Genomic DNA, 24,504 nt, shown 5'->3' on the forward strand with positions numbered 1-24,504 from the left:
AACGCTCCGCCCACAAGCCTACATCCCCCCCATAGAGGTAAAATACCCCTCTTTAAGACACTTCACTCACATTGTCCACTTCAGTCACAGTAAGGGCATCTGGCTTAAAAATCGAATCACCGTGTGACTGTTGAACTGTGACCACACCTGATGAACAAGTGAGCAGCAAAATTACATCTCTCTCTCTCTCTTCTCTCATATTCCCCACTCCTCTATCCCTCTTTCTTCCTCCCCTCTTTTTGTCTCTCCCTCTTCTTCCCTCTCCTTCACTCTCTCTGTCTTTCCCTTTTTCTCCCATCTCCTCCCCCTCCTTTTCTCTCTTTCCCATCCCCTTCTTATGTCTTATTCCCTCTTCCACTCCCCTCTTCATTCTCCTCTTTTATATCTCCCTCTCTGAATTGCGGTCTCTTTTTATCTCTTTCACTCCTCTTCCCCCTCTTTCTATCTCCTTGCCTCTTTCTCTTTCCCCTGCATTTTTTTTCTCTTTCTCCTCACTGTCTTTCTCTCTTTCTCCATCCTTTCCCCCTTTCCACTCTCCCTGTTTTTCTCCGCTTTCTGTCTCTCCTCCTTCTTTCTCTCTCCTCATCCCCCCTCTCCTTCCCACTCTCTCTCCCCTTTCTTTCTCTCTCTCTTCTCCCTCTTTCTCTCCTCTCTGAGCTGTCTGGCCCAGATTAGCGTTAGCCGCGGCGCAGGGGGAGATGCTATATCCTACCTGTGTGTGACTGTTAGCCTCGCGTGACTGTTAGCCTCCCTCAGTAAACACTCATTATGACCATTATCTCCGTGGGCGTCTCCAGGGGGCGCTCTGCTCACTTAGCTCTTTCGGTAGCTCGCTAGGCTAATGCGCCACGTGCCTCGGAGGCCCGTCGTGTGTCACAAACAGATGCCACGCTCGTCCTCCAGGGGGCAGTGTGGGTTTAACAGCAGACAGCAGCACGACAACAAAACTCTGAGGACTGAGATGAAAGAGAGAGAGAAAGAGAGACGAGGGTGTATTAAACATCTGTGATGTTATATTCACAGTGTGTACACCTTAAAGAGGAACTGAAGAGCACGAAATCACCCTTTTCTGCTCCTAAACTGTGTATATGCTGCTGTAGATTGTTGTAGATTGTTGTAGATTGTTGTAGATGGTTGTAGATTGTTGTAGATGGTTGTAGACTGTTGTAGATTGTTGTAGATTGTTGTAGATTGTTGTAGATGGTTGTAGATTGCTGTAGATTGTTGTAGATTGTTGTAGATTGTTGTAGATTGTTGTAGATTGTTGTAGATGGTTGTAGACTGTTGTAGATTGTTGTAGATTGTTGTAGATTGTTGTAGATGGTTGTAGATTGCTGTAGATTGTTGTAGATTGTTGTAGATTGTTGTAGATTGCTGTAGATTGTTGTAGATTGTTGTAGATGGTTGTAGATGGTTGTAGATTGTTGTAGATTGTTGTAGATGGTTGTAGATTGTTGTAGATTGTTGTAGATGGTTGTAGATGGTTGTAGATTGTTGTAGATTGTTGTAGATGGTTGTAGATTGTTGTAGATTGTTGTAGATTGCTGTAGATTGTTGTAGATTGCTGTAGATTGTTGTAGATTGTTGTAGATTGCTGTAGATTGCTGTAGATTGCTGTAGATTGTTGTAGATTGTTGTAGATGGTTGTAGATGGTTGTAGATTGTTGTAAATTGTTGTAGATTGTTGTAGATTGTTGTAGATTGTTGTAGATTGTTGTAGATGGTTGTAGATTGTTGTAGATGGTTGTAGATGGTTGTAGATTGTTGTAGATTGTTGTAGATGGTTGTAGATTGTTGTAGATTGTTGTAGATTGTTGTAGATGGTTGTAGATTGTTGTAGATTGTTGTAGATTGTTGTAGATTGTTGTAAATTGTTGTAGATTGTTGTAGATTGTTGTCTGGTGTGGTAGAAAATACCCAATGCTGTTTGTGTTGAGAGTGGGATTTGCACCACCAACCAACTGATCAATGGACAAAAACTCTACCAACTGAGCCACTGTCTGTTCAAAATCAAGTGTGTGCTGCCTTCAATGGCCTCTGTTATTTCAAGGTCTAGGTGACGTCACACAGGACTGCTCTGATTACAGCCAGGTGTTGAAGTGTGGATGTCTGTTAGACCAATCACACTGTTCCTTATTCCTCCAGACCCCGCCCCTCCTCCCCCCTCACTCTCCCCTTTAGTCCTCCAGACCCCGCCCCTCCTCCCCCTTCACTCTCCCCTTTAGTCCTCCAGACCCTACACTACCTCCCCCCTCACTCTGCCTTTTAGTCCTCTAGGCCCCACCCCTCCTCCCCCTCCGTCTCCCCTTTAGTCCTCCAAACCCCGCCCTTCGTCCCCCCTCACTCTCCCCTTTGTTTAATTGTGTAGTTCTGTTTTACTCCTGTGTTTGTCCTGGTTTCAGGCAGGGTTAAATCAGAACCCTGCCTTGGGCCTGATTTAGTAGTTTAGTTTAGTCCATAAATCACTGCTAAAGAACTCCAAAAATCTTTGCTTAAATCTCTACCCACATGTCCATGGATGTTATCAGAGCTCACAATAATCATAATCAACCGTCCTTTGTATTAAATATATTTTCATCTTTATGATTTTATCTACAAAACCAACCAACTTCCTCTTAAGATCTGCATCTCCTCTGGACATAATATGTATTTGTATTTGAAGTTTAATCACTTGTAGACTTATGTGAAGCTCTGATGTTCATTTCATCTCACTGTTAGCTTCTTTTGGTTTCATTTTGATGTTATTTTGATGTTGCGCTGTAATCTCCATCTCGCTCCTGAAGTCTGCGTCTGGCCTGTTCAGATTGTGGCTTTCTTTGGACTTTTGACAGTGCGTTTTGTTGTGAGCGTTCTCTTTGATTCCTCAGCGCCTAAAGCTAGCATCCTGTTTGAAATCTAGCGCTCCAGTTAGCCACACTGGCGCTAAAGCTTGAGGTTGCCAGATTTGGATTACTACACAGAATTTCAAAGTGTGTGTGCCCAGATACTTAAGCATAGGCCCAGAACTTCTAATAATAATCAGTATTTGTGACCTGGGATCCAGAACAGACACTTCTCCAAAACATTCTGAAGATTTGATCATTGGAGAATTTCCCAGAGTTCAAATGGGACTGATTGGCAGGTGGATTAGCCAATCAGGGACATGCACAGCACATCCGGTTTAAACAAACATGGCTGATTGTGACATGAAAGAGCTCCTTCGTTTTACATAAGTCACTGAAATATACAAATCCGATTGGACGCGCGTGTTTAGTTATGGTTCAGTCTGGAGTTCTCAGGCAACAATATTTTGAACAAACTCAATTTTTAAGATTTGTTCAAGTAAATATGCTCTAGGAATATAAACGTTTCGCTACTTGCTCTAAGTCTGTGGAAAAATAACTGCAAATAAACCTGAGAAAACAGGCCAGAGCTTAACGGCTAACTTTGATGGTCAAATATGTTCATTTTTGTTTCTATTTGTGAGAATAAACTCAGTGAAATAGTCAAACTTTGATATATTACATTTAAATTGAGCACTACTACGGCTACGGCATCAAAATGAGCATGTTTAAAAGATTTAAACATGTTAATTCAAAAAGGTGCCAGATTAGGTAAGGATAAATCTAACAGTGCATTATACCGGGGCTACTTTCGAGTTAGCCACTCCTGTGTTAAAGCTAAGAGTGCACTATAATGAGGCTACTTTCGAGCTAGCCACACCTGCGCTAAAGCTAACAGTGCATTATAATGAGGCTACACTCAAGTTATCCATGCCCTAAAGCTAAGAGTTCATTACAATGGCCTAGATGAGAATTAGCCACGCCTGCGCTAAAGCTAACAGTGCACTATAATGAGGCTACTTTCGAGCTAGCCACACCTGCGCTAAAGTTAACAGTGCACTATAATGGGGCTGCCTGCTGTATCTTGAATTAGACTGTAAATAAACATGAAGCTGTATTCAAATGAATGAACTTCAGAGTGTGTAGGAGACGGGTCACTGCACAGAGACAGGGATGGGACTGAAACATGGTCCAGCGATACATATATATACATATATGTGCAAATGTCATAATACAGATACTCGTTTAGTTTAGACCAGGTTTAGTTCTGGTTTAGTCCTGGTTTAGTCCTGGTTTAGACCTGGTTTAAACTTGATTCAGTTCTGGTTAAATTCAGGTTTAGTCATGGTTTACCTCTGGTGTATTCCTGGTTTAGTCCTGGGTCAGTCCTGGTTTAGTCCTGGTTTAGTTCTAGTTTAGTCCTGGTTTAGACCTGGTTCAGTCCTGGTTTAATCCTGGTTTAGTCCTGGTTCAGTCCTGGCTTAGTCCTGGTTAAGTTCTGATTTAGTTTGGTTCAGTATTTGTGGATCAGGAGTTTGTTAAGTTCTTTAAAAACAGTGTTTTGTTTTGCAGAGCAGTGATAAAAGCTCCATGACTTTTCTTGTCGTTCACTGTCCCTGTCTGACCCCCTGTGGCCCACAGGAGGCGCTGTGTCTCAGGGGAAATATTTGTTTGTGGAATGTTTGGACTTGTGTTTAGTCCTCGGAGAGAATCCACCAGCGGCACCCAAGGGACCTCCTGTCTCCCACTACACCCCTCTCTCTCTCTCTCTGTTTCTCTTGCTCTATCGCTGTTCCTCCTCTCTTCTCTCGTCTCTCCATCTTTCCTCTTGGTTGGTTACTGTTTATTCCCTGGTCTGCTCTCTGTTCATAAGGAGCACTCTCTTGCCCATCCCTCCCTCTTTCCCCCTGGTTAGTTCCTGTTTTCTCCCTGGTCTGTTGTCTCTCCACAGGGAGGACTCTCTCTTCCCTCCTCTCTCACTCCTCCATCTCCTCTCTTTCTTTCTCTCTCTCCGTCTCCTCTCTTCGTCCTTCCTCTATCTCTCCCTGGTTTGGTCCCTCTCTCCACAGGGAGTCACCGGCTCAGAGCTCTTTTTGCTCCAGATGTTTTCATGTTTATTTGTGATGTTGTTCCCATAAGGTTCTCACACACAGGACCGCAGCTGCTCTGTGCACACTGTCCCACATTATAATGAAAAGAAAGAAACGCTGCTTTTGAGGAAAGGCTTTAGAGTTGTAAATATGAATGAAAAATCTATAAATAATAATCATATTCACATCCCCACATTGGTACGGAAGTAAAAAAAACTGGACCACATGGGAATAGAAAAGAAAGTACTACAATTTAATACTGAAAATAACAGTATATTGTCTAAATAAGGAGAGTTTTTATCATCATGATGGTATCGGTATCGGTATCGAGTTTGTTCCTTAGTATCGAAATGGAGGTTGAAATTTTTGTATCGTGACAAGACTAGTAAAGACAACATGGCACAGCTACAGAAAAAAACATGGAGAGAGGGAAAGAGATTGGGGTGAGAGAAAGAACAAAGAAGATGTGGAAGAGAGAGAGAGAGGAGGAGGAGGTGGAGGAGGAGAGAGGAAGGGTGGGGTGTCTCATTAGAGGCAGAGCTGGAGCTGCTGACAGAGCATTTGACAGGAGAGAACACAGTACAAGACAGAACAGAGGAGGAGAGAGAGAGGAGGGGAGGAGGAGGAGAGGTGACAAGAGGAAGGGAGAGAGAGGGAGCGGGAGGGAGAGGTGACAAGAGAAAAATGAGGAGAGAGAGAGAGAGGGAAATGAGAGAAACGAGAGGGGGTAGAGAGAAAAGAGGAGAGGAGGAGAGAGAGAAGAGGTGACAAGAGAAAAATGAGGAGGGGTAGAGAGAGTAGAGTAGGAGAGAGAGGTAGAGGGGAGAGAGAAGAGGTGACAAGAGGAGAGGAGGAGAGACGTGACAAGAGGAAAAGGAGGGGAGAGAGAGGAGAGGTGACAAGAGGAAGAGGGAGGGAGGGAGAAAAAGAGGGAAGGAGAGGAAAGGTGGCAATAAGAAGAGCAGAGAGAGAGGGGGGTAGAGAGCAAGGAGGAGAGAGAGGAAGGTGACAAAAGGAAGAGGATAGAGGGAGAGGGGAGAGAGAGAAGATGTGACAAGAGGAAGAACAAAGAAAAAGAGAGAGAGGTGATAAGAGGAGAGGAGGAGTGAGAGAAGAGGAAGAGGAGAGGAGACGAGAGAGGGGAGGGAGAGTTGACAAGAGGAAGACCAAGTTCTGCCATATTGACCTAATGTTGTGTGTGTGGATCCAGAATAAACGTGTATAAGACATTCCCCCTTAGTGCTGGGGCGAGACCGACTAGTGGCAACTCCAGGTACTGCAGCTCCCAGGAACTCTCCCATTACACAGATATTATACATAAACCAGGTCCACACATCTGCAGTCTGACAGTTACACAGAGAACTCCACCTGAGAGCTCTGTTCATATCATATCATCTACCATAAAGTCATCACTACTCTATTCCTGCAGGGGGCACTGTTTAGGGGTCACACCATTTTTAGTAGAGTTCGTATGTCCAGTGAGTGAAAAAGTAATGCACTCCAAATTTCCCACAATGCACCTTGGAAAGTAGTTGACATCAGTGGTCACTAGAGCGGTCAATACAGACCACAATGCATTGCGAGAGTTGGAAAAATAACAGCGGACAGATACAGGTTTTTTATCACACTGTTGGTCCTGTAGTGAGCCAGTAGTAGTAGTAGTAGTAGTAGTAGTAGTAGTAGTAGTAGTAGTAGTAGTAGCTAGTACAGGTTGAAAAAATCTTCCACAAAAAGTAAAAGTATTTATAATCAGTTAGGCTATTTTCCACGTCTGCAAATATATTGACAAAGACATGCTCGTGTCAGTTCCCAGTGATATTCCCTGTCTTAATCCCAGCTGTAATCCGTAAATGTGTTTAGTCTGAGTGATATCGCTCCACTCGGATTTACATTTAAAGAACATCATTTTCGTGCTAATCCCGAGTGCGACTCCGGGCCGCCGCGTTTGAACGACTTCTGTGTAAAAGCACTTTTCAATTAAACCCACTTGTTCGGTTTGATAAGACGGATCCCGCTGTGTGCTGCTAATCAAATCATTAGTGTAATTAGGCCTTTTATTATAATTATAACATGAACACTGCACTAACTCTGTCAATGTATCTTAAAGGGGACGTTATGTTCTTCTGATTTATATGAGCTCTGAAACAGCGCTCCTTCATTATGATCCACTTCTGTTTTGATTGTGTTTGAATAATCCTGTATTGTCCTGCATTTGAGGCTTTTTGAGTGCTCAGAAAATTCCACTTTTCACCTACCCCCTATCCCTGCCCACCTCTCTCCTCTGTGAGTAAGTAGAGTAAGAGAAGTTATTTAAAGTTACGCTGTGAAACCTTTCTGATGGATGTTCTGTTGTCTCTATGGTGATGTTATCTGTCACCATGGAAACAAGCCGCCAGGCCAACTTACAGGTCAGGTCTGTGGAGAGGCAACGCCGCTCACAATAAAAAGGTTGCTGTTGCATGTTGTTTTATGTGTGTTTCAAGTAATAACACCTAAGAATGGGAAAATCCAAGATCATAAGTTAGGTTTAATGCCATACTGTGGAGCATTCCTGGCAAAGCGATGACATCTCCATGGAGATAAGGTGGCAGACTCGCAACAGGGAAAAGTTACATAGTAGATCTTTAAAAACACAAGAGTCCCTGCTTTGATCACTTGATGTGGAGTTCGTACGTCTGGGTGGGTCTGTGCTGAATGTAACATTATATACTCAGCTGTGGTTTGAACCTGCAACTCTGTAGTTCCAAGGTGAATTCTGAACCCGGCACCACAGCCCGACTATAAAGTAATAGTATTGTGTTTACCTTGGCGGCAGTAGCTTGCTGTTTGATATTTGATCAAATCTTGTGTCTTCTGACAGTCTTGCAAATGGAATTTACCCAAACATATTTTTTTTATTTTTCAAAATAAAAGTGTAACATGTGACTCATTCCCCGGGGATCTGTCTTATCAGCTCAGTCCTGAATCCTGTAGACTTTTATTTTGAAGGGAACCATTTTTTCTTCTTTATTGACAGTTTTAAATGAGATCTGTGATGCGTCTTTGCGTGTCCTGAAACATGTTAATGCCTGAGACTGTGACTTTTATTTTGAAGGAAATCCATGCATCACGTCTCAGTACTGCTTGTGGACTTTTATTTTGAATGGAAATCCATTGTCACTTTTTCAGTCCTTACTTCTGCTTGTGTGTGTAAACTCTTATTTTGAAGGGAATCTGTTTAAAATGTCTCCATCCTGACTTGTGCCTATGTCTGTGGACTTTTATTTTGAAGGACATCCATTATCACTCTTTCAATCTTGACTTCTGCTTGTGTCTGTGGGCTTTTATTTTGAAGGAAATCCATTATCACTCTTTCAATCTTGACTTCTGCTTGTGTCTGTGGGCTTTTATTTTGAAGGAAATCCATTCTCAGCCTCTCAGTCTTTCAGTCTTTTACCTTTGTGAGCTTTTATTTTGAATTACTCCATTGACAGTGCGTCCATCCTGACTCCAGCCTGTGACTGTGGGGCTTTTATTTTGAAGGTAAATCTATTCTCAGTGTCTCAGTCCTGCCTGAGGACTTTTATTTTGAAATAAATCCATTGTCATGTCTGGAGGCGCGACAGAAAACCACTGCAGATCTACAGCTTAACTGATTATCTGCAGAGCGCCGTATCGCCCAGGTGCAGCTGTCGGTCTCTATCACTCTTTTTTCCATCCCTCTGCTCTCTTTCTCTCTCTCTGTCTCCCTGATTCTCTCTCCCTACTCTCTCTTCTCTCCTCTTTTTGTTCTGACCACCCCCTCTCTATATCCTATCTCTCCCTCTCTCTTTCATTCCATTCTCTCTTTTTCTCTTCCTCTTTTTCCCCACCCATCCCACTCTCTCTCTCTCTCTCTCTCTCTCTCTCTCTCTCTCTCTCTCTCTCTCTCTCTCTCTCTCTCTCTCTCTATATATATATATATATATATATATATATATATATATATATCTTCTTTTAGACTGTACCTTTCCCTCTTTCTCTCACTCCAATCTTTCTCTATCAGTGTTTCCACCTCTCTCCCTCTTTCTTTTCTTCCTTATCTATCTCTTCTTGTCCCTCCCTCTCCTCTTTTCCTCTCCCCTCGTCTCTTTCCTTTTCCTTCTCTCCCTCCCTGTGTCTCTTTCTCTCTTCCTCTGGCCTCTCTCTCCCCTTCTGTTCCCCCTTTCTAGTTCCCTAGCTCTACCGTGTTCTTCCTTCTCACTCCTTCTGTCATTCTCTCCTCTCTCTCATCCCCCTTTCTTTATTCTTTTTCTCCCTCTTCTCTATATAGCTCTTTCCTCTTTCTGTCTCCATGTCTCTCACTCCCTTCCTCTCTCTGTCTCCCTCACCTGTTCCTCTCCTTTCTCGCTCTGCTCTCTTTCTCCTCTCTCTCCTCTTCTTCCTTTCTAACTATCTCTCTCTTCTCTCTGCCTCTCCCTCTCTTTCTCACTCTTCTTCATTTTTCTCTCTCGCTCTCTCTCCCTCCTCTCCCTCTCTCTCTCTCCATCTTCTCTCTCTCTCTCCCTCGTCTTCCTCTCTCACTATCTCCCCTCTCTCTCCCTCTTCTTTGTCTCTCACTATGTCGCCTCTCTCCCTCCTCTCTTTCTCCTTCTCCTTCCTCGCTCACTATCTTTCCTCTCTCCCTTTTGTCTTTCTCTTCTTCCTCTCTCACTATCTCTCCTCTCCCTCCTCTCTCTCTTTCCCTCTTCTTCCTTTCTCACTATCTCTCCTCTCGTCTCTCTCTCTCCCTCTTCCTCCTCTCTCACTATCTCTCCTCTGCTCTCTCTCCCTCTTCTTCCTCTCTCACTATCTCTCCTCTACTCTCTCTCCCTCTTCTTCCTCTCTCCCTCTCTCTCTTCTTCCTCTCACTATCTCTCCTCTCTTTCTCCCCCTCTCCCCTCTTCTTCCTCTTCCTCTCTCTCTCTCTCTCTCTCTCTCTCTCTCCCTGTTCTTACTCTGTCCCTCTTCTTCCTCTCTCTCCTCTCCTCTCTTTCTCTCCCTCTTCCTCCGCTCTCTCTCGCCCTCTTCCTCTCTCTCTCTATCTCTCCTCTTCTCTCTCTCTCATTTCTCCCGTGGGAAATAATTGAAAAGCCGATAAGCAGATGAAATGTGGTAGAATTGGTTCACACGTTTATTATAAATCCCTCTCTCTATTCTCTCTCTCTTTCACAAAGTGCTCCTCCTCTTCTTTTTCATCCAGGTTTTTCCATTAAAACGGAGAGAGCGTCGTTTTGAAGGACGCAAATGAAAAGTGGAGATTTGAACATGTTTGTTAAAAAGGTTATTTGGGAGTGTTTGCTAACAGGACGGAGAGAAAGAGAGAGGGAGGAGAGAAAGAGGAACAGAGCGGGTAAAGAGAGATAGGGAGGAGGGAGAGAAAAAGAGAGGGAGGAGAGAGAGAGTGGAGATGAGAGAAGAGGAGAGAAAGGGAGAGAAAGGAACTGGAGGAGAGGGGAGATAAGAGAGAAAGAAAGGGAGGGAGAGAACAAGAGAGCCTAGAGAGAGAAATGGTGAGAGGGGGAGTGAGAGAAAGAGGGGAAGGAGAGGGGGGAGGACAGAAGAAGGAAACGTGTAGGGAAGGACAAAGAAAGAGAAGCAAGAGAGATGGAGGAAGAGAAGAGAGAGAGGGGGAGGAGAGAAGGAAGGAGGGAGAGATGAGCGGATTTACAGAAAGGGAGAAGAGGAGCAAGGGAAGGAGGGAGGGAGGAAAGAGGGATAGGAGGAGAGAAGAGGGACAAGGGAAGGAGAGGCCGCAATGGAGGGAGAGAGGAAAGAGTGAGAGAGATGGAGGTGAGAGTGAAAGAGGGTTAAGTAAGGGAGAGATACAAGGACAAAATAGGAAGAGAGAGAGGAGAAGTAAAAAGAGAGAAAGAGCGCATGGTTGGGGATAGAGAGAGAGACAGAGAGAGATCCCAGGAGGAAATGGAGAGAGAGAGAGAGAGGGGTGTAGTGGGAGACAGGAGGTCCCTTGGGTGCCGCTGGTGGATTCTCTCCGAGGACTAAACACAAGTCCAAACATTCCACAAACAAATATTTCCCCTGAGACACAGCGCCTCCTGTGGGCCACAGGGGGTCAGACAGGGACAGTGAACGACAAGAAAAGTCACAAAGCTTTTATCACTGCTCTGCAAGACTGTTTTTAAACAACTCAACAAACTCCTGACCCACAAATGTTGAACCTTCTCATTATTAGTTTAGGATCGACTCCACAAACTTGTCATATTAATTTTTACGGCTTAAAGTCTGACAACACTCACGATTTTGGGGCTGAATAATGGCCCCTTCTCCTCTCACTTCCTTCCCGACCTGGAGTTGTTTTGTTTCATTCACATGTTTGAGTAATTCTTTATCATTAGTCTGCTACATCTCCAAAGCTCAAAATGCTCTGTTCCACCTTGTGATGTCATGAAGTGGTAGCTTTCAAGTTAACAGCTCCTTTTACCTTTAGTTCAGTACAGATTGGCGTTTCCAGGACTGAAATCATCCAAATGATTCCATTGAAGGTGTGTGGAGTTTAAAAACACAGTGGAGCACTTCCTGTATTACCACTTGATGACATCACAAGGAGGAACAGAGAGGAGAGCTCAGCCTAAATCTGCAGGGTTTGTGAGTTAAACATGTGTGAATGAAACAAAACACAACTCCAGGTCTGTTTGTGATGAGGAAACATTATAACATATATCAGAGAATAGTGTAATATGGGCCTTTAAAGTTACTCTAGTGCAGTTTAGAGTAAATCAGTTCAATTGAGGCTAAAAATTGCTGCCAACTTTAAAATTACCACATAATGACATCACAATGTGGATCAGAGCATGCAGGATTTCTCAAACATGTGTGAATGAAACAAAACACAACTCTGGGTTTGTTTTTGAGGAGGTAACAGCATTATAACATGGCTTAAAACTCACAAGACTCGACACGCCTTGGCTTGGGGCGGAATAATCCCATTTAGCGCCGGCTCCGTGGATGTGTAGAGTAACCGGATTTGTTTAGCTCCAGGAGGTTTTTAGCTAGCGCCCGTGTTAGCGCAGGGAGCTGGAGAGAGTTAGCGCTGCTCCACTTCCCCCACAACAGATAATGTTGGTCTGCTGAGAGAGAGGAGAGAGTTTTAAGGTGAGGGAAAAAGGGAAAAAGGGAAAAATGCAAAGTTCAAAAGAATGTGAAGGACAAAAAGTAAACAGCAGGCAATTATTTAAAGGGGTAATATGGAACTTTTTACATTGGAGAGTCTGCCACCTGCTTCTCTATGTAGTGATGTTATTGCCTTGCCGGAAATTTTCCACTATATGAAGAAGGGGCGGGGTCTGGAGGACTAAGGGGGAGAGTGAGGGGGGAGGAGGGGCGGGGTCTGGAGGAATAAAGGGGAGAGTGAGGGGGGAGGAGGGGCGGGGTCTGGAGGAATAAAGGGGAGAGTGAGGGGGGAGGAGGGGCGGGGTCTGGAGGACTAAAGGGGAGAGTGAGGGGGGAGAAGGGGCGGGGTCTGGAGGACTAAAGGGGAGAGTGAGGGGGGAGAAGGGGCGGGGTCTGGAGGACTAAAGGGGAGAGTGAGGGGGGAGAAGGGGCGGGGTCTGGAGGAATAAAGGGGAGAGTGAAGGGGGAGAAGGGGCGGGGTCTGGAGGACTAAAGGGGAGAGTGAGGGGGGAGGAGGGGCGGGGTCTGGAGGACTAAAGGGGAGAGTGAGGGGGAGGAGGGGCGGGGTCTGGAGGACTAAAGGGGAGAGTGAGGGGGAGGAGGGGTGGGGTCTGGAGGAATAAAGGGGAGAGTGAGGGGGAGGAGGGGCGGAGTCTGGAGGAATAAAGGGGAGAGTGAAGGGGAGGAGGGGCGTATAAGGAGCAGTGTGATTGGTCTAACAGGTATCCACACTTCAAACTCCGCCCCTCCATCCAGCTGTAATCAGGGCAGGTATGTGTGATATCGCCAACTACTTGAAACTGCAGTCGCCACTGGAGGCAGAAAATTTACCTAGTTTGCACTAAAGTTGCCAAAAAATGACTAGGAACAGTAGATAATGCTATTAAAACACCTTTAATACTAAAAATATATATATCTTCTTTTATTCCCACTACGTTTGCGATCTACTACTTGATGTGAAAATGTCCCAAAACTGGACTTTGGGCGTCAGGACTTTGGCTGAGGAGAATCCGTTCTTAGACGAGAAGTAACCAAGTTTGCAGATGTTTGTGTTTTGGAATTCAATATAAAGTTTTATAAATGAGATGCCAGATCTGTGGAGAGGAGAGCAATACAAACACCTGTAAATGCAAGAGATAAGTTTCCTTTGATTTTCCATAACAAGCGTCATCTGTTTACCCATCTATAGCGCCCTCTGCTGGAGGCTTGTAGACAGCCTTTATGAAAACCAGGGTGGCCAGGGTTCATGAATCCCAATGCTAAGGTACAAACGGTTTCAAAGGTGTATTCTCTGGACAATATTTTGATCCAAAACCTGGACAAATGTGGGCTCACATCAATACCAGTTAAAAAGTGTCCAAAAGTGACTGTTAGAGTGTGATCATCCTATGAGCTAACCCACTCTCCTTCTCCTCCTCTTTTGTCTTCCCCCCTCTCCCCCTCCTTTCAGACCCCTGCAGTCTGTAGTGGATCATGCGTTGTCTGTATAAGTCTGTGGATAAGATGCGCTGTTTGAGGAAGCGCTCCATGCTCCCCCTGCTGGGCCTTCTGCTCACCTCCCTGCTGTTCCTCAACCTTTACATGGAAGACGGATACGTGCTGGTGAGTACTTGTATTACTAAAGCTACTGCTACTACTACTACGTGCTGCTAAGTCCTTATACTAATTCTACTATTGTTAATACTGTTACCACTTCTACTGTTAGTACTAGGTGGCAGAGGTTAGAGCACACATCTGTGAACTCGAAGGTCAACAGCTTGACTCCCACTCTGCCCAGTGCATAAATTTGTTGTGTCCTTGGGCAAGACACGTCACCTTCTGTGTATGAAAGTGGTGAGTGCGTGGGAGCTTCTAGTACACATAGTACACACAGTACACACAGATCAGAGTGAAACAAACTCTCTCTGTAAGCCCTGTCTTTGGTCAGTGCACTGTTGCTGTTCTGTGTGCGATAGATTTGGATTCAATGGAGAAAGTGAAGCTCTGCGCAGTGTGAAGCAGGTCTCACAGCTTCAGTCTGTCCCAGGGCAGCTGTGGCCTCAGAGGTGACTCACCAGTACAGTGTCTTGGTACAGTCTTGGCTCTCCTCTCGTAGATCTGACTGCTCTCCTCTCGTAGATCTAAAGGCTCTCCTCTCGTAGATCTGACTGCTCTCCTCTCGTAGATCTGAAGGCTCTCCTCTCGTAGATCTGACGGCTCTCCTCTCGTAGATCTGACTGCTCTGCTCTCTCGTAGATCTGACTGCTCTCCTCTCGTAGATCTGACTGCTCTGCTCTCTCGTAGATCTGACTGCTCTCCTCTCGTAGATCTGACGGCTCTCCTCTCATAGATCTGACGGCTCTCCTCTCGTAGATCTGACGGCTCTCCTCTCGTAGATCTGACGGCTCTCCTCTCGTAGATCTGACTGCTCTGCTCTCTCGTAGATCTGACTGCTCTCCTCTCGTAGATCTGACTGCTCTCCTCTCGTAGATCTGAAGGCTCTCCTCTCGTAGATCTGACTGCTCTCCTCTCGTAGATCTGACTGCTCTCCTCTCGTAGATCTAAAGGCTCTCCTCTCGTAGATCTGACGGCTCTCCTCTCGTAGATCTGACGGCTCTCCTCTCGTAGATCTGACTGCTCTCCTCTCGTAGATATGACGGCTCTCCTCTCGTAGATCTGATGGTTCTCCTCTCGTAGATCTGAAGGCTCTCCTCTCGTAGATCTGACTGCTCTCCTCTCGTAGATCTGACTGCTCTCCTCTCGTAGATCTGAAGGCTCTCCTCTCGTAGATCTGACGGCTCTCCTCTCGTAGATCTGACTGCTCTGCTCTCTCGTAGATCTGACTGCTCTCCTCTCGTAGATCTGACTGCTCTGCTCTCTCGTAGATCTGACTGCTCTCCTCTCGTAGATCTGACGGCTCTCCTCTCGTAGATCTGACGGCTCTCCTCTCGTAGATCTGGACGGCTCTCCTCTCGTAGATCTGACTGCTCTCCTCTCGTAGATCTGACTGCTCTCCTCTCGTAGATCTGACGGCTCTCCTCTCGTAGATCTGACGGCTCTCCTCTCGTAGATCTGACTGCTCTGCTCTCTCGTAGATCTGACTGCTCTCCTCTCGTAGATCTGACTGCTCTCCTCTCGTAGATCTGAAGGCTCTCCTCTCGTAGATCTGATGGTTCTCCTCTCGTAGATCTGAAGGCTCTCCTCTCGTAGATCTGACTGCTCTGCTCTCTCGTAGATCTGACTGCTCTCCTCTCGTAGATCTGACGGCTCTCCTCTCGTAGATCTGACGGCTCTCCTCTCGTAGATCTGACGGCTCTCCTCTCGTAGATCTGACTGCTCTCCTCTCGTAGATCTGACTGCTCTCCTCTCGTAGATCTGACGGCTCTCCTCTCGTAGATCTGACGGCTCTCCTCTCGTAGATCTGACTGCTCTGCTCTCTCGTAGATCTGACTGCTCTCCTCTCGTAGATCTGACTGCTCTCCTCTCGTAGATCTGAAGGCTCTCCTCTCGTAGATCTGATGGTTCTCCTCTCGTAGATCTGAAGGCTCTCCTCTCGTAGATCTGACTGCTCTCCTCTCGTAGATCTGACTGCTCTCCTCTCGTAGATCTAAAGGCTCTCCTCTCGTAGATCTGACTGCTCTCCTCTCGTAGATCTGACGGCTCTCCTCTCGTAGATCTGACGACTCTCCTCCAGTAGATCTGACTGCTCTGCTCTCTCGTAGATCTGACTGCTCTCCTCTCGTAGATCTGACTGCTCTGCTCTCTCGTAGATCTGACTGCTCTCCTCTCGTAGATCTGACGGTTCTCCTCTCATAGATCTGAAGGCCCTCCTCTCGTAGATCAGACTGCTCTCCTCTCGTAGATCTGATGGTTCTCCTCTCGTAGATCTGAAGGCTCTCCTCTCGTAGATCTGACTGCTCTCCTCTCGTAGATCTGACTGCTCTCCTCTCGTAGATCTGACGGCTCTCCTCTCGTAGATCAGACTGCTCTCCTCTCGTAGATCAGACTGCTCTCCTCTCGTAGATCAGACTGCTCTCCTCTCGTAGATCTGACTGCTCTCCTCTCGTAGATCTGACTGCTCTCCTCTCGTAGATCTGACGACTCTCCTCTCGTAGATCTGACTGCTCTGCTCTCATAGATCTGACTGCTCTCCTCTCGCAGATCTGACGGCTCTCCTCTCATAGATCAGACTGCTCTCCTCTCGTAGATCTGACTGCTCTCCTCTCGTAGATCTGACTGCTCTCCTCTCGTAGATCTGAAGGCTCTCCTCTCGTAGATCTGACTGCTCTCCTCTCGTAGATCTGACTGCTCTCCTCTCGTAGATCTGACGGCTCTCCTCTCGTAGATCTGACTGCTCTCCTCTCGCAGATCTGAAGGCTCTCCTCTCGTAGATCTGAAGGCTCTCCTCTCGTAGATCTGACTGCTCTCCTCTCGTAGATCTGACGGCTCTCCTCTCGTAGATCTGACGACTCTCCTCTCGTAGATCTGACTGCTCTCCTCTCGCAGATCTGACGGCTCTCCTCTCATAGATCTGACTGCTCTCCTCTCGTAGATCTGACGGCTCATGACTCTTCTCATAGATCTGATGTCTCTATTCTCGCAGATCTGATGGCTCTTTATCCTCCTGATGTTTCGTTTGGTCGGCGTTCATCAAGATTTAAAAATAAAACACATTACATTTAACATGAGGCGCTCCAGACGAGACACGTCCGAGTCACAAACTCTTTACAGCTCGTTGGATTAGTGAGGTTCATTATTAAACGCCTCTGATCCGTTTGAGGGATTTTCTTTGGGGATTTTGCTGTTTTTTTTGTCTCTAAATGTCGAAGTTTAGTCCTGAAAATAAACTGTGAGGAAGTATTTTTGTTCACAAGGCCAAAAAACATTCTGCAGATTTCTCCCGCTCCCTAAACTTGAATTATTTAAACTAAATTCTGCCTTTTTGGTTGCCAGTTTTAGATTCCCACAGAGAGTCTTTTACAGAGTGACCCGGTCTGTTTACTCGTTATGTGAGCACAATATTTATACTTTAAGTGATTTAAATAAACTAAATACTTCTGAGTCGTTAAAGAGGCCTTGACCAGTGGCTCATTAGGGTGAAGTATCTTGGACACAAAGACCACAATACTAATGAACATTCAAGACAAAGACACAGCATCTACAGCGAGACAAAGTGAGACCTATCCATGGGTTTCAGAATGATGCAACTCTAGGACTGTTGCCATAGAAATAAACAACTCAAAACTAAATATTGTATCTTTTAAACGATCAAAGTCTTCAAAATGGCACCATATGACAGAAAGCTTAAACCATGAAGAGGATTTATAGTGATATTTTTTGCGTTTTTGACACTTTTTGTGTGTGACACATTTTAGCACAACACGACCGTCCAATCAGATTTGTCTATTTCCGTGATACATGTGAAATGAAGGCGCTCATTGGTCACTCATCATTTACAAACAAAATGACATTTCTCTTCCTCAGATGAACAGAGTTTAGTGCATCTCTCATTGATTCCCAGAAATCGGCCTTTTGTTCCTTTCTTTTTTCCTCGTAAGGAGCCATATTTGTTTTGATACAGACAGACCATGCATGTCTCTGATTGGCTAATCCACCTGTCAATCACACCCATCTGAACTTGGACCAGACTCACATCTTCAGAGTATTGGAGAAGTGTGTGTTCTGGAGCTCAAGCAAATAGTGAAATAACCAAAACCAAAAAAAGAGATTTTTTTTTTCTATATTGTGTCTTCCATGAACTGGGTCCGGATTTTTATTTATTTTTTTAATGTCAGCTACACTTTTTTGTTTATCTGTTGTTTTATTGTTCTCGGTTCTCAGGAGGAGGACAAGCGTCAGTTGCGGGACACCACTCCTCACTCCCCTCACTCGGAGCGCTACGTCCACAGCTTCAGAGACCTCAGCAACTTCTCCGGCTCCATCAACGTCACCTACAGATACTTAGCAGGAACGCCGCTAACGAGAAAGAGTGAGTACTACAGATACTTAGCAGGAACGCCGCTAACGAGAAGGAGTGAGTACTACAGATACTTAGCAGGAACGCCGCTAACGAGAAAGAGTGAGTACTACAGATACTTAGTAGGAACGCCGCCAATGAGAAAGAGCGAGTACTACAGATACTTAGTAGGAACGCCGCTAATGAGAAAGAGTGAGTACTACAGATACTTAGTAGGAACGCCGCTAATGAGAAAGAGTGAGTACTACAGATACTTAGTAGGAACGCCGCCAATGAGAAAGAGCGAGTACTACAGATACTTAGTAGGAACGCTGCTAACGAGAAAGAGCGAGTACTACAGATACTTAGCAGGAACGCCGCTAACGAGAAAGAGCGAGTATGACAGATACTTAGCAGGAACGCTGCTACCGAGAAAGAGCGAGTACTACAGATACTTAGCAGGAACGCCGCTAACGAGAAGGAGCGAGTACTACAGATACTTAGCAGGAACGCCGCTAACGAGAAAGAGCGAGTATGACAGATACTTAGCAGGAACGCTGCTACCGAGAAAGAGCGAGTACTACAGATACTTAGCAGGAACGCCGCTAACGAGAAGGAGTGAGTACTACAGATACTTAGCAGGAACGCCACTAATGAGAAAGAGTGAGTACTACAGATACTTAGCAGGAACGCCGCTAACGAGAAGGAGTGAGTACTACAGATACTTAGTAGGAACGCCGCTAACGAGAAAGAGTGAGTACTACAGATACTTAGTAGGAACGCCGCTAATGAGAAAGAGTGAGTACTACAGATACTTAGTAGGAACGCCGCTAATGAGAAAGAGTGAGTACTACAGATACTTAGTAGGAACGCCGCTAACGAGAAGGAGTGAGTACTACAGATACTTAGTAGGAACGCCGCTAACGAGAAAGAGCGAGTACTACAGATACTTAGTAGGAACGCCACTAACGAGAAAGAGCGAGTACTACAGATACTTATCAGGAACGCCGCTAACGAGAAAGAGCGAGTACTACAGATACTTAGCAGGAACGCCACTAACGAGAAAGAGTGAGTACTACAGATACTTATCAGGAACGCCGCTAACGAGAAAGAGCGAGTACTACAGATACTTATCAGGAACGCCGCTAACGAGAAAGAGCGAGTACTACAGATACTTAGTAGGAACGCCGCTAACGAGAAGGAGCGAGTACTACAGATACTTAGTAGGAACGCCGCTAACGAGAAGGAGTGAGTACTACAGATACTTAGCAGGAACGCCGCTAACGAGAAAGAGCGAGTACTACAGATACTTAGCAGGAACGCCACTAACGAGAAAGAGTGAGTACTACAGATACTTAGCAGGAACGCCGCTAACGAGAAAGAGCGAGTACTACAGATACTTAGCAGGAACGCCACTAACGAGAAAGAGCGAGTACTACAGATACTTAGCAGGAACGCCGCTTACAAGGAAGTGCACAGGCTAAATACATAAGAATACAGACTATCTACTGTGGGAGAGTGGGTACAGGTTATAGATTGGAAGTGTGGGTATCCATGGGTTTCAGAATGATTAAAAAAAAATTAGGACCGTTGCCATAGCGATAAAAAATGTAAAAGAAAATGTTGTATCTTCTGAATAGGATTAAGTCCTCAAAATGTCTCAAAAGGGTAAATACTGGTGGTCAGGGGGGCTGGCTATTTCCTGGAGGGAAAAGTGGGTACAGAAAGTTACCCACAGATACTTAGCGAGGACACTCAACACCAGGAACGGAGTATTAACTGGAGAAAAATTGGTACAGGATATTTACTAAGGAAAAGTGGGTACAGAAAGTAACAGCCATTAATGGGAGAGGTGAGTACAGACCTCTGCAAACAAAAGAGTCTTATTCTGTGTAGAAGCTGCTAATCCTGTAGTTTGGACCTCTACAAACATGTTCTGAAATGCCCCTGTGTGTCAGATGCCCTCCCTGTGTCTCCATGTGGTCTTATTCTGTGTAAAAGCTGTTACTATTGAAATCTAAATTGCAAATAACAAAAATAAATTGCTCCGTACTAAACCAGTGGTGCAGGTGAGAAGAGGCGTTACCTTCAACATCCTCGCTCTGGATTGGCTCTTTGGTTGCTATGATACTCACAGTCGGAATTCCAAATATGCACCTTGGCTCCAAGTTCATCCCTATAACCATTAGCCTCGATTAGCTGTATTTGACTGGAGCCGAACACTGTGGGTGAGGTCGCATTCACTTTGTCCACTTCTTTTTACAGACTGTGATAGAGCTGCATTAGCCAGAACAATAATACAAAGTAAACAAACAAACGAGCCGTGGAACAGCCTGATAAACTGCTGCGTCACTGCTGGTAAATACATCTATCACTCTGTAGAGTCGGAAAACATTTGAATGAACGCTAAGGTTAGTGTTTAGCATCTGAAAATCTCCATTGGTTTAACTCGCTGAACATTCTGTGAGATGTGACGACACATTTCCAGGCTGTAGTTTTTATGGAGCTCACAGTTGCTCTGAGGAGAGTCCTTCTGGATTCACTAGCTCAATATAAAAGTACATTTAAAAACTTTGAATTGTGGTACCTGCTCTCACGGTGAGTATTCCGGCTCCTCTCACAGCGTTTTGAGCCTGCTCTGTAGAAGAGTTTAAGGCTCTTCAGAGACAGAAACATGTGGATTCAAAGTGAGCCGTAAAAACAAAGTGCTCCTCGGTGCGCCTTTATGACAAACATTACGGTAAACACAGCCATCCATCTGCTGCAACCTACACCGCAAATACTGCACCCGATTTAAGCTTTGTGTAGTAGTACAAGTACTTTTTAAACTACACCATACTTACTATTGTCACACCAGGTCTAAGACTCAAATGTAGAAGGTAGTAGTAGTAGTAAAAGCATTATGAGTGTTGGTGGTCATCATTCACTCTGTCAGTACATAGTGTAGTAGTAGTAGCAGTAGCCTTAGTAGCAGTAGTAGCAGTATAATAGTAGTAGTAGTAGTAGTAGTAGTAGTAGTAGTAGTAGTAGCAGCAGTAGTAGCAGTAGTAGTAGCAGTAGTCGTAGCAGTAGTAGCAGCAGTAGTAGCAGTAGTAGTAGTAGTAGCAGTAGTAGTAGCTGTAGTTACAGTAGTAGCAGTATACTAGTAGTAGTAGCAGCAGTAGTAGTAGTAGTAGCAGTAGTAGCAGTATAGTAGTAGTAGTAGTAGCAGTATAGTAGCAGGAGTAGCAGTAGTAGCAGTATAGTAGTAGTAGTAGCAGTATAATAGCAGGAATAGCAGTATAGTAGCAGGAGTAGTAGTAGTAGCTGTAGTTACAGTAGTAGCAGTATACTAGTAGTAGTAGCAGCAGTAGTAGTAGTAGTAGCAGTAGTAGCAGTATAGTAGTAGTAGTAGTAGCAGTAGTAGTAGTAGCAGCAGTATAGTAGCAGGAGTAGCAGTAGTAGCAGTATAGTAGTAGTAGTAGCAGTATAATAGCAGGAATAGCAGTATAGTAGCAGGAGTAGTAGTAGTAGCTGTAGTTACAGTAGTAGCAGTATACTAGTAGTAGTAGTAGCAGTAGTAGTAGTAGCAGTACAGTTCCATCGGTCTGTCCCAGGACACCTGAGGATACAATAGTAACTTAAGTTGCTCTGAATGTGGAACAAATTGTTAGTTATATGAACAGGACAGTGTCACATGTGTCACCATTTTGACATTTTTCATTTAAAGTGGGGGTATTCTGCACAATCACCTTTTTGGAGCTTTCTACCATGTTTTAGTGTTCTCTCATCAAAAACATGCCTGAGGAGGTTTTACATCATCTGTCCTGGAATTTGTACGAGCAAACAATTAAAGAATAAAATGAACTGAGAAGTCTTGAATCAAAGAGTCTGATTTATTGGAGCACATAATTGTAAAGAGCCACCTGTCCCTGAGTGTTTGTGTCAGTGTCAGTTCATACAGTATATTTATACCACACAGATAAGAACGACATGAACCACAGAACCAGTTTAGTGTACAGTTTATTCCTTTGACAGGATAAACAGCTGGTGTGTAATGTTCATCAGACAGTGGACAAAGGAGCTGGACCCTGACGTCAAATGGTTAAAATGTGGTCCAGCCATTAAGATATTGAGACTAAGGCTGTGTGCTCATGCCATATTTCGTGGTGTCCAAATGACCAGTTGAAAAAGTAGTGCAAAACTTTCCCACAATGCACCTTGAAAAGTAGTGGGCATCAAAGGTCATTAGTGATCAATATAGACCACATGTGAGACTCGGAAAAACAACAGTGGAGAGAGACAGGTCTTTAACTGGACACGGTATGAATGAATGTAGTAGAGAGACGCGCTGGTTTATCGCACTGTTAGTCCTGATTATGATTGATCTTATGTAAACTGTTGCTCTATAAAGTTGTGAGCCATGTCAGACAAAAAAATTTAAAAATCTCGTCCGTTTACATGATATCCAGCTTGAAAAAACTTGTATGATTATTATTAGTCCATAAAGACTTGTGCCGGTCCAATCTGATCATTATTTACAACACAAATCAAGTTTAGCCTTTAGACTTTTTTCAACCAGACAGTAGAAAGTAGTGATCTGTGTGTCTGTATCTCTCTGTGAATGAGGCTCTATAGAGTCCACTAAAGCGTGCGGGGCTGTGGAGCGAATGAGGGGTTAAGAGCTGGGGGGGACATTCAGACACAGCTGATGAGTTAAGAAAATGGGACCAAGAGTTCAATGGTGATGCTACACACCAGCACCCATCTCTTACAACAGCCTGTATGACAAAGTACAACACAGGTAACACACTGTAGATAGATTTCCATAACACATCTATGCATGTTTGAGTAATCTAGTGATCTAAATATGTGATGTGTTAGCAATAAATACCCCATGGAAGTGTAAGGGCTCGTATTAATTTCACATTGACAGAGGCTGCATCATCTTTTAGTGTAATTTTTGTACAATTCTATGTTTTTGTGTATCTAACTATTTTCATTTGTTATTCCCAGAATACCTGACGATTGGCCTCTCCTCTGTCAAACGAAAACGCGGGAACTACCTTCTCGAAACAATCAAATCCATCTTCGACCAGTCCAGCTACGAGGAGCTGAAGGAGATCATCGTGGTGGTGCATTTGGCCGATTTCGATTTGGTGTGGTGCGAATATCTGGTCCAGGAAATCACTCGGAAATTCGCTCATCACATCATCGCCGGGCGTTTACTGGTGATCCAAGCTCCCGAGGAATACTACCCATCCCTGGACGGACTCAAGCGGAACTACAACGATCCGGAAGACCGAGTCCGATTCCGCTCAAAGCAAAATGTTGACTATGCTTTTCTGCTCAACTTTTGCACAAACTTATCTGACTTTTACATGATGTTGGAAGACGACGTGCGCTGTTCTAGAAATTTCCTTACAGCGCTCAAAAAGGTCATCACATCTCGAGAAAATTCCTATTGGGTAACGCTGGAATTTTCAAAACTGGGATACATCGGAAAACTGTACCACTCACGGGATTTGCCTCGGCTAGCGCACTTTTTGCTAATGTTCTACCAGGAAATGCCATGCGACTGGTTGCTAATACATTTCCGTGGTTTGCTAGCTCAAAAAGACGTGATCCGATTCAAACCGTCGCTGTTTCAACACATGGGATACTACTCATCATACAAAGGAGCAGAAAACAAGTTAAAAGACGACGATTTTGAAGAGGATTCGCTCGACATTCCTGACAACCCCCCAGCGAATTTATTCACGAATATTAACGTTTTCGAGAATTACGATGCCACGAAAGCGTACAGCACCGTGGACGAGTATTTTTGGGGAAAACCGCCAGCAACGGGTGATTTTTTTATGATCGTTTTCAACAAATCGATCAAAATCAGTAAAATAAAAATCGCCACAGGATCGGATGACAGACAGAGCGACATCTTGCATCACGGAGCGTTGGAAGTTGGCGAGAAATTGGTTGGGACTAAAAAGGGAAAACAATGCTCCAGTTTTATTACAATCGGAGAATTTAAAAACGGGAACGTTGAGGTGCAGGACGTGGACCGGAAAATCGCGTTCGATATTGAATGCGTGAGGATTGTTGTCACGGCGAATCAAAAAGAATGGATTATAATTCGAAGTATTAGTATATGGACGACACAACCTCCGAGCCAATGACTGCACCCGTTTATATCACCTAAAGCTGCACTGCGGAACTTTTCTGGCGTAAGGTAAAATGTGCCACCTTTCTGTCTCCATGGAGATGTTTTTGATTTGCCTTGAATGTTTCACAGTATAGCACTAATAAACCTCTCCATGCAGACAAGTAGGTGGCGCCACTACTAGGCCAGGCTACTAAGCCAGATCTGTGGAGAGGCGACCACACTCACACTTTTTTATGAGCAATAAAATCACCACTAATGAAATAAATACAAGATAAATATACTGAACGATGCACACGAATTGAACGGAGACGAGCAGGCGGCATACTCTCAGCCAGAAATGTTACGTAATGCACCTTTAATAATAATAATAATAATAATAATGAGTTG

General features: G+C 44.6%; 1 protein-coding gene across 1 annotated transcript; it reads left to right on the forward strand.

Moving 5' to 3' along the window:
- Positions 1-13,516: 13,516 nt before the first annotated feature.
- On the forward strand, positions 13,517-24,234 carry mgat4c (mgat4 family member C). The gene is made up of 3 exons (XM_033968749.2): positions 13,517-13,645; positions 17,864-18,011; positions 22,974-24,234. Exons 1-3 carry the CDS (start codon positions 13,517-13,519, stop codon positions 24,128-24,130), a joined length of 1,434 nt encoding a protein of 477 aa, XP_033824640.1. The 3' UTR covers positions 24,131-24,234.
- Positions 24,235-24,504: the final 270 nt, after the last annotated feature.

Source organism: Periophthalmus magnuspinnatus, chromosome 6, assembly GCF_009829125.3.
Source record: "Periophthalmus magnuspinnatus isolate fPerMag1 chromosome 6, fPerMag1.2.pri, whole genome shotgun sequence".
Lineage (NCBI taxonomy): Eukaryota > Metazoa > Chordata > Actinopteri > Gobiiformes > Gobiidae > Periophthalmus > Periophthalmus magnuspinnatus.

Excerpts from the sequence above, each read along its gene's own strand:
- mgat4c (XM_033968749.2), top strand. The coding sequence starts at position 13,517 with ATGCGTTGTCTGTATAAGTCTGTGGATAAGATGCGCTGTTTGAGGAAG. Across the intron at positions 13,646-17,863 it reads TGGAAGACGGATACGTGCTG|GAGGAGGACAAGCGTCAGTT; the intron begins GTGAGTACTTGT and ends CTCGGTTCTCAG. Across the intron at positions 18,012-22,973 it reads AACGCCGCTAACGAGAAAGA|AATACCTGACGATTGGCCTC; the intron begins GTGAGTACTACA and ends TGTTATTCCCAG.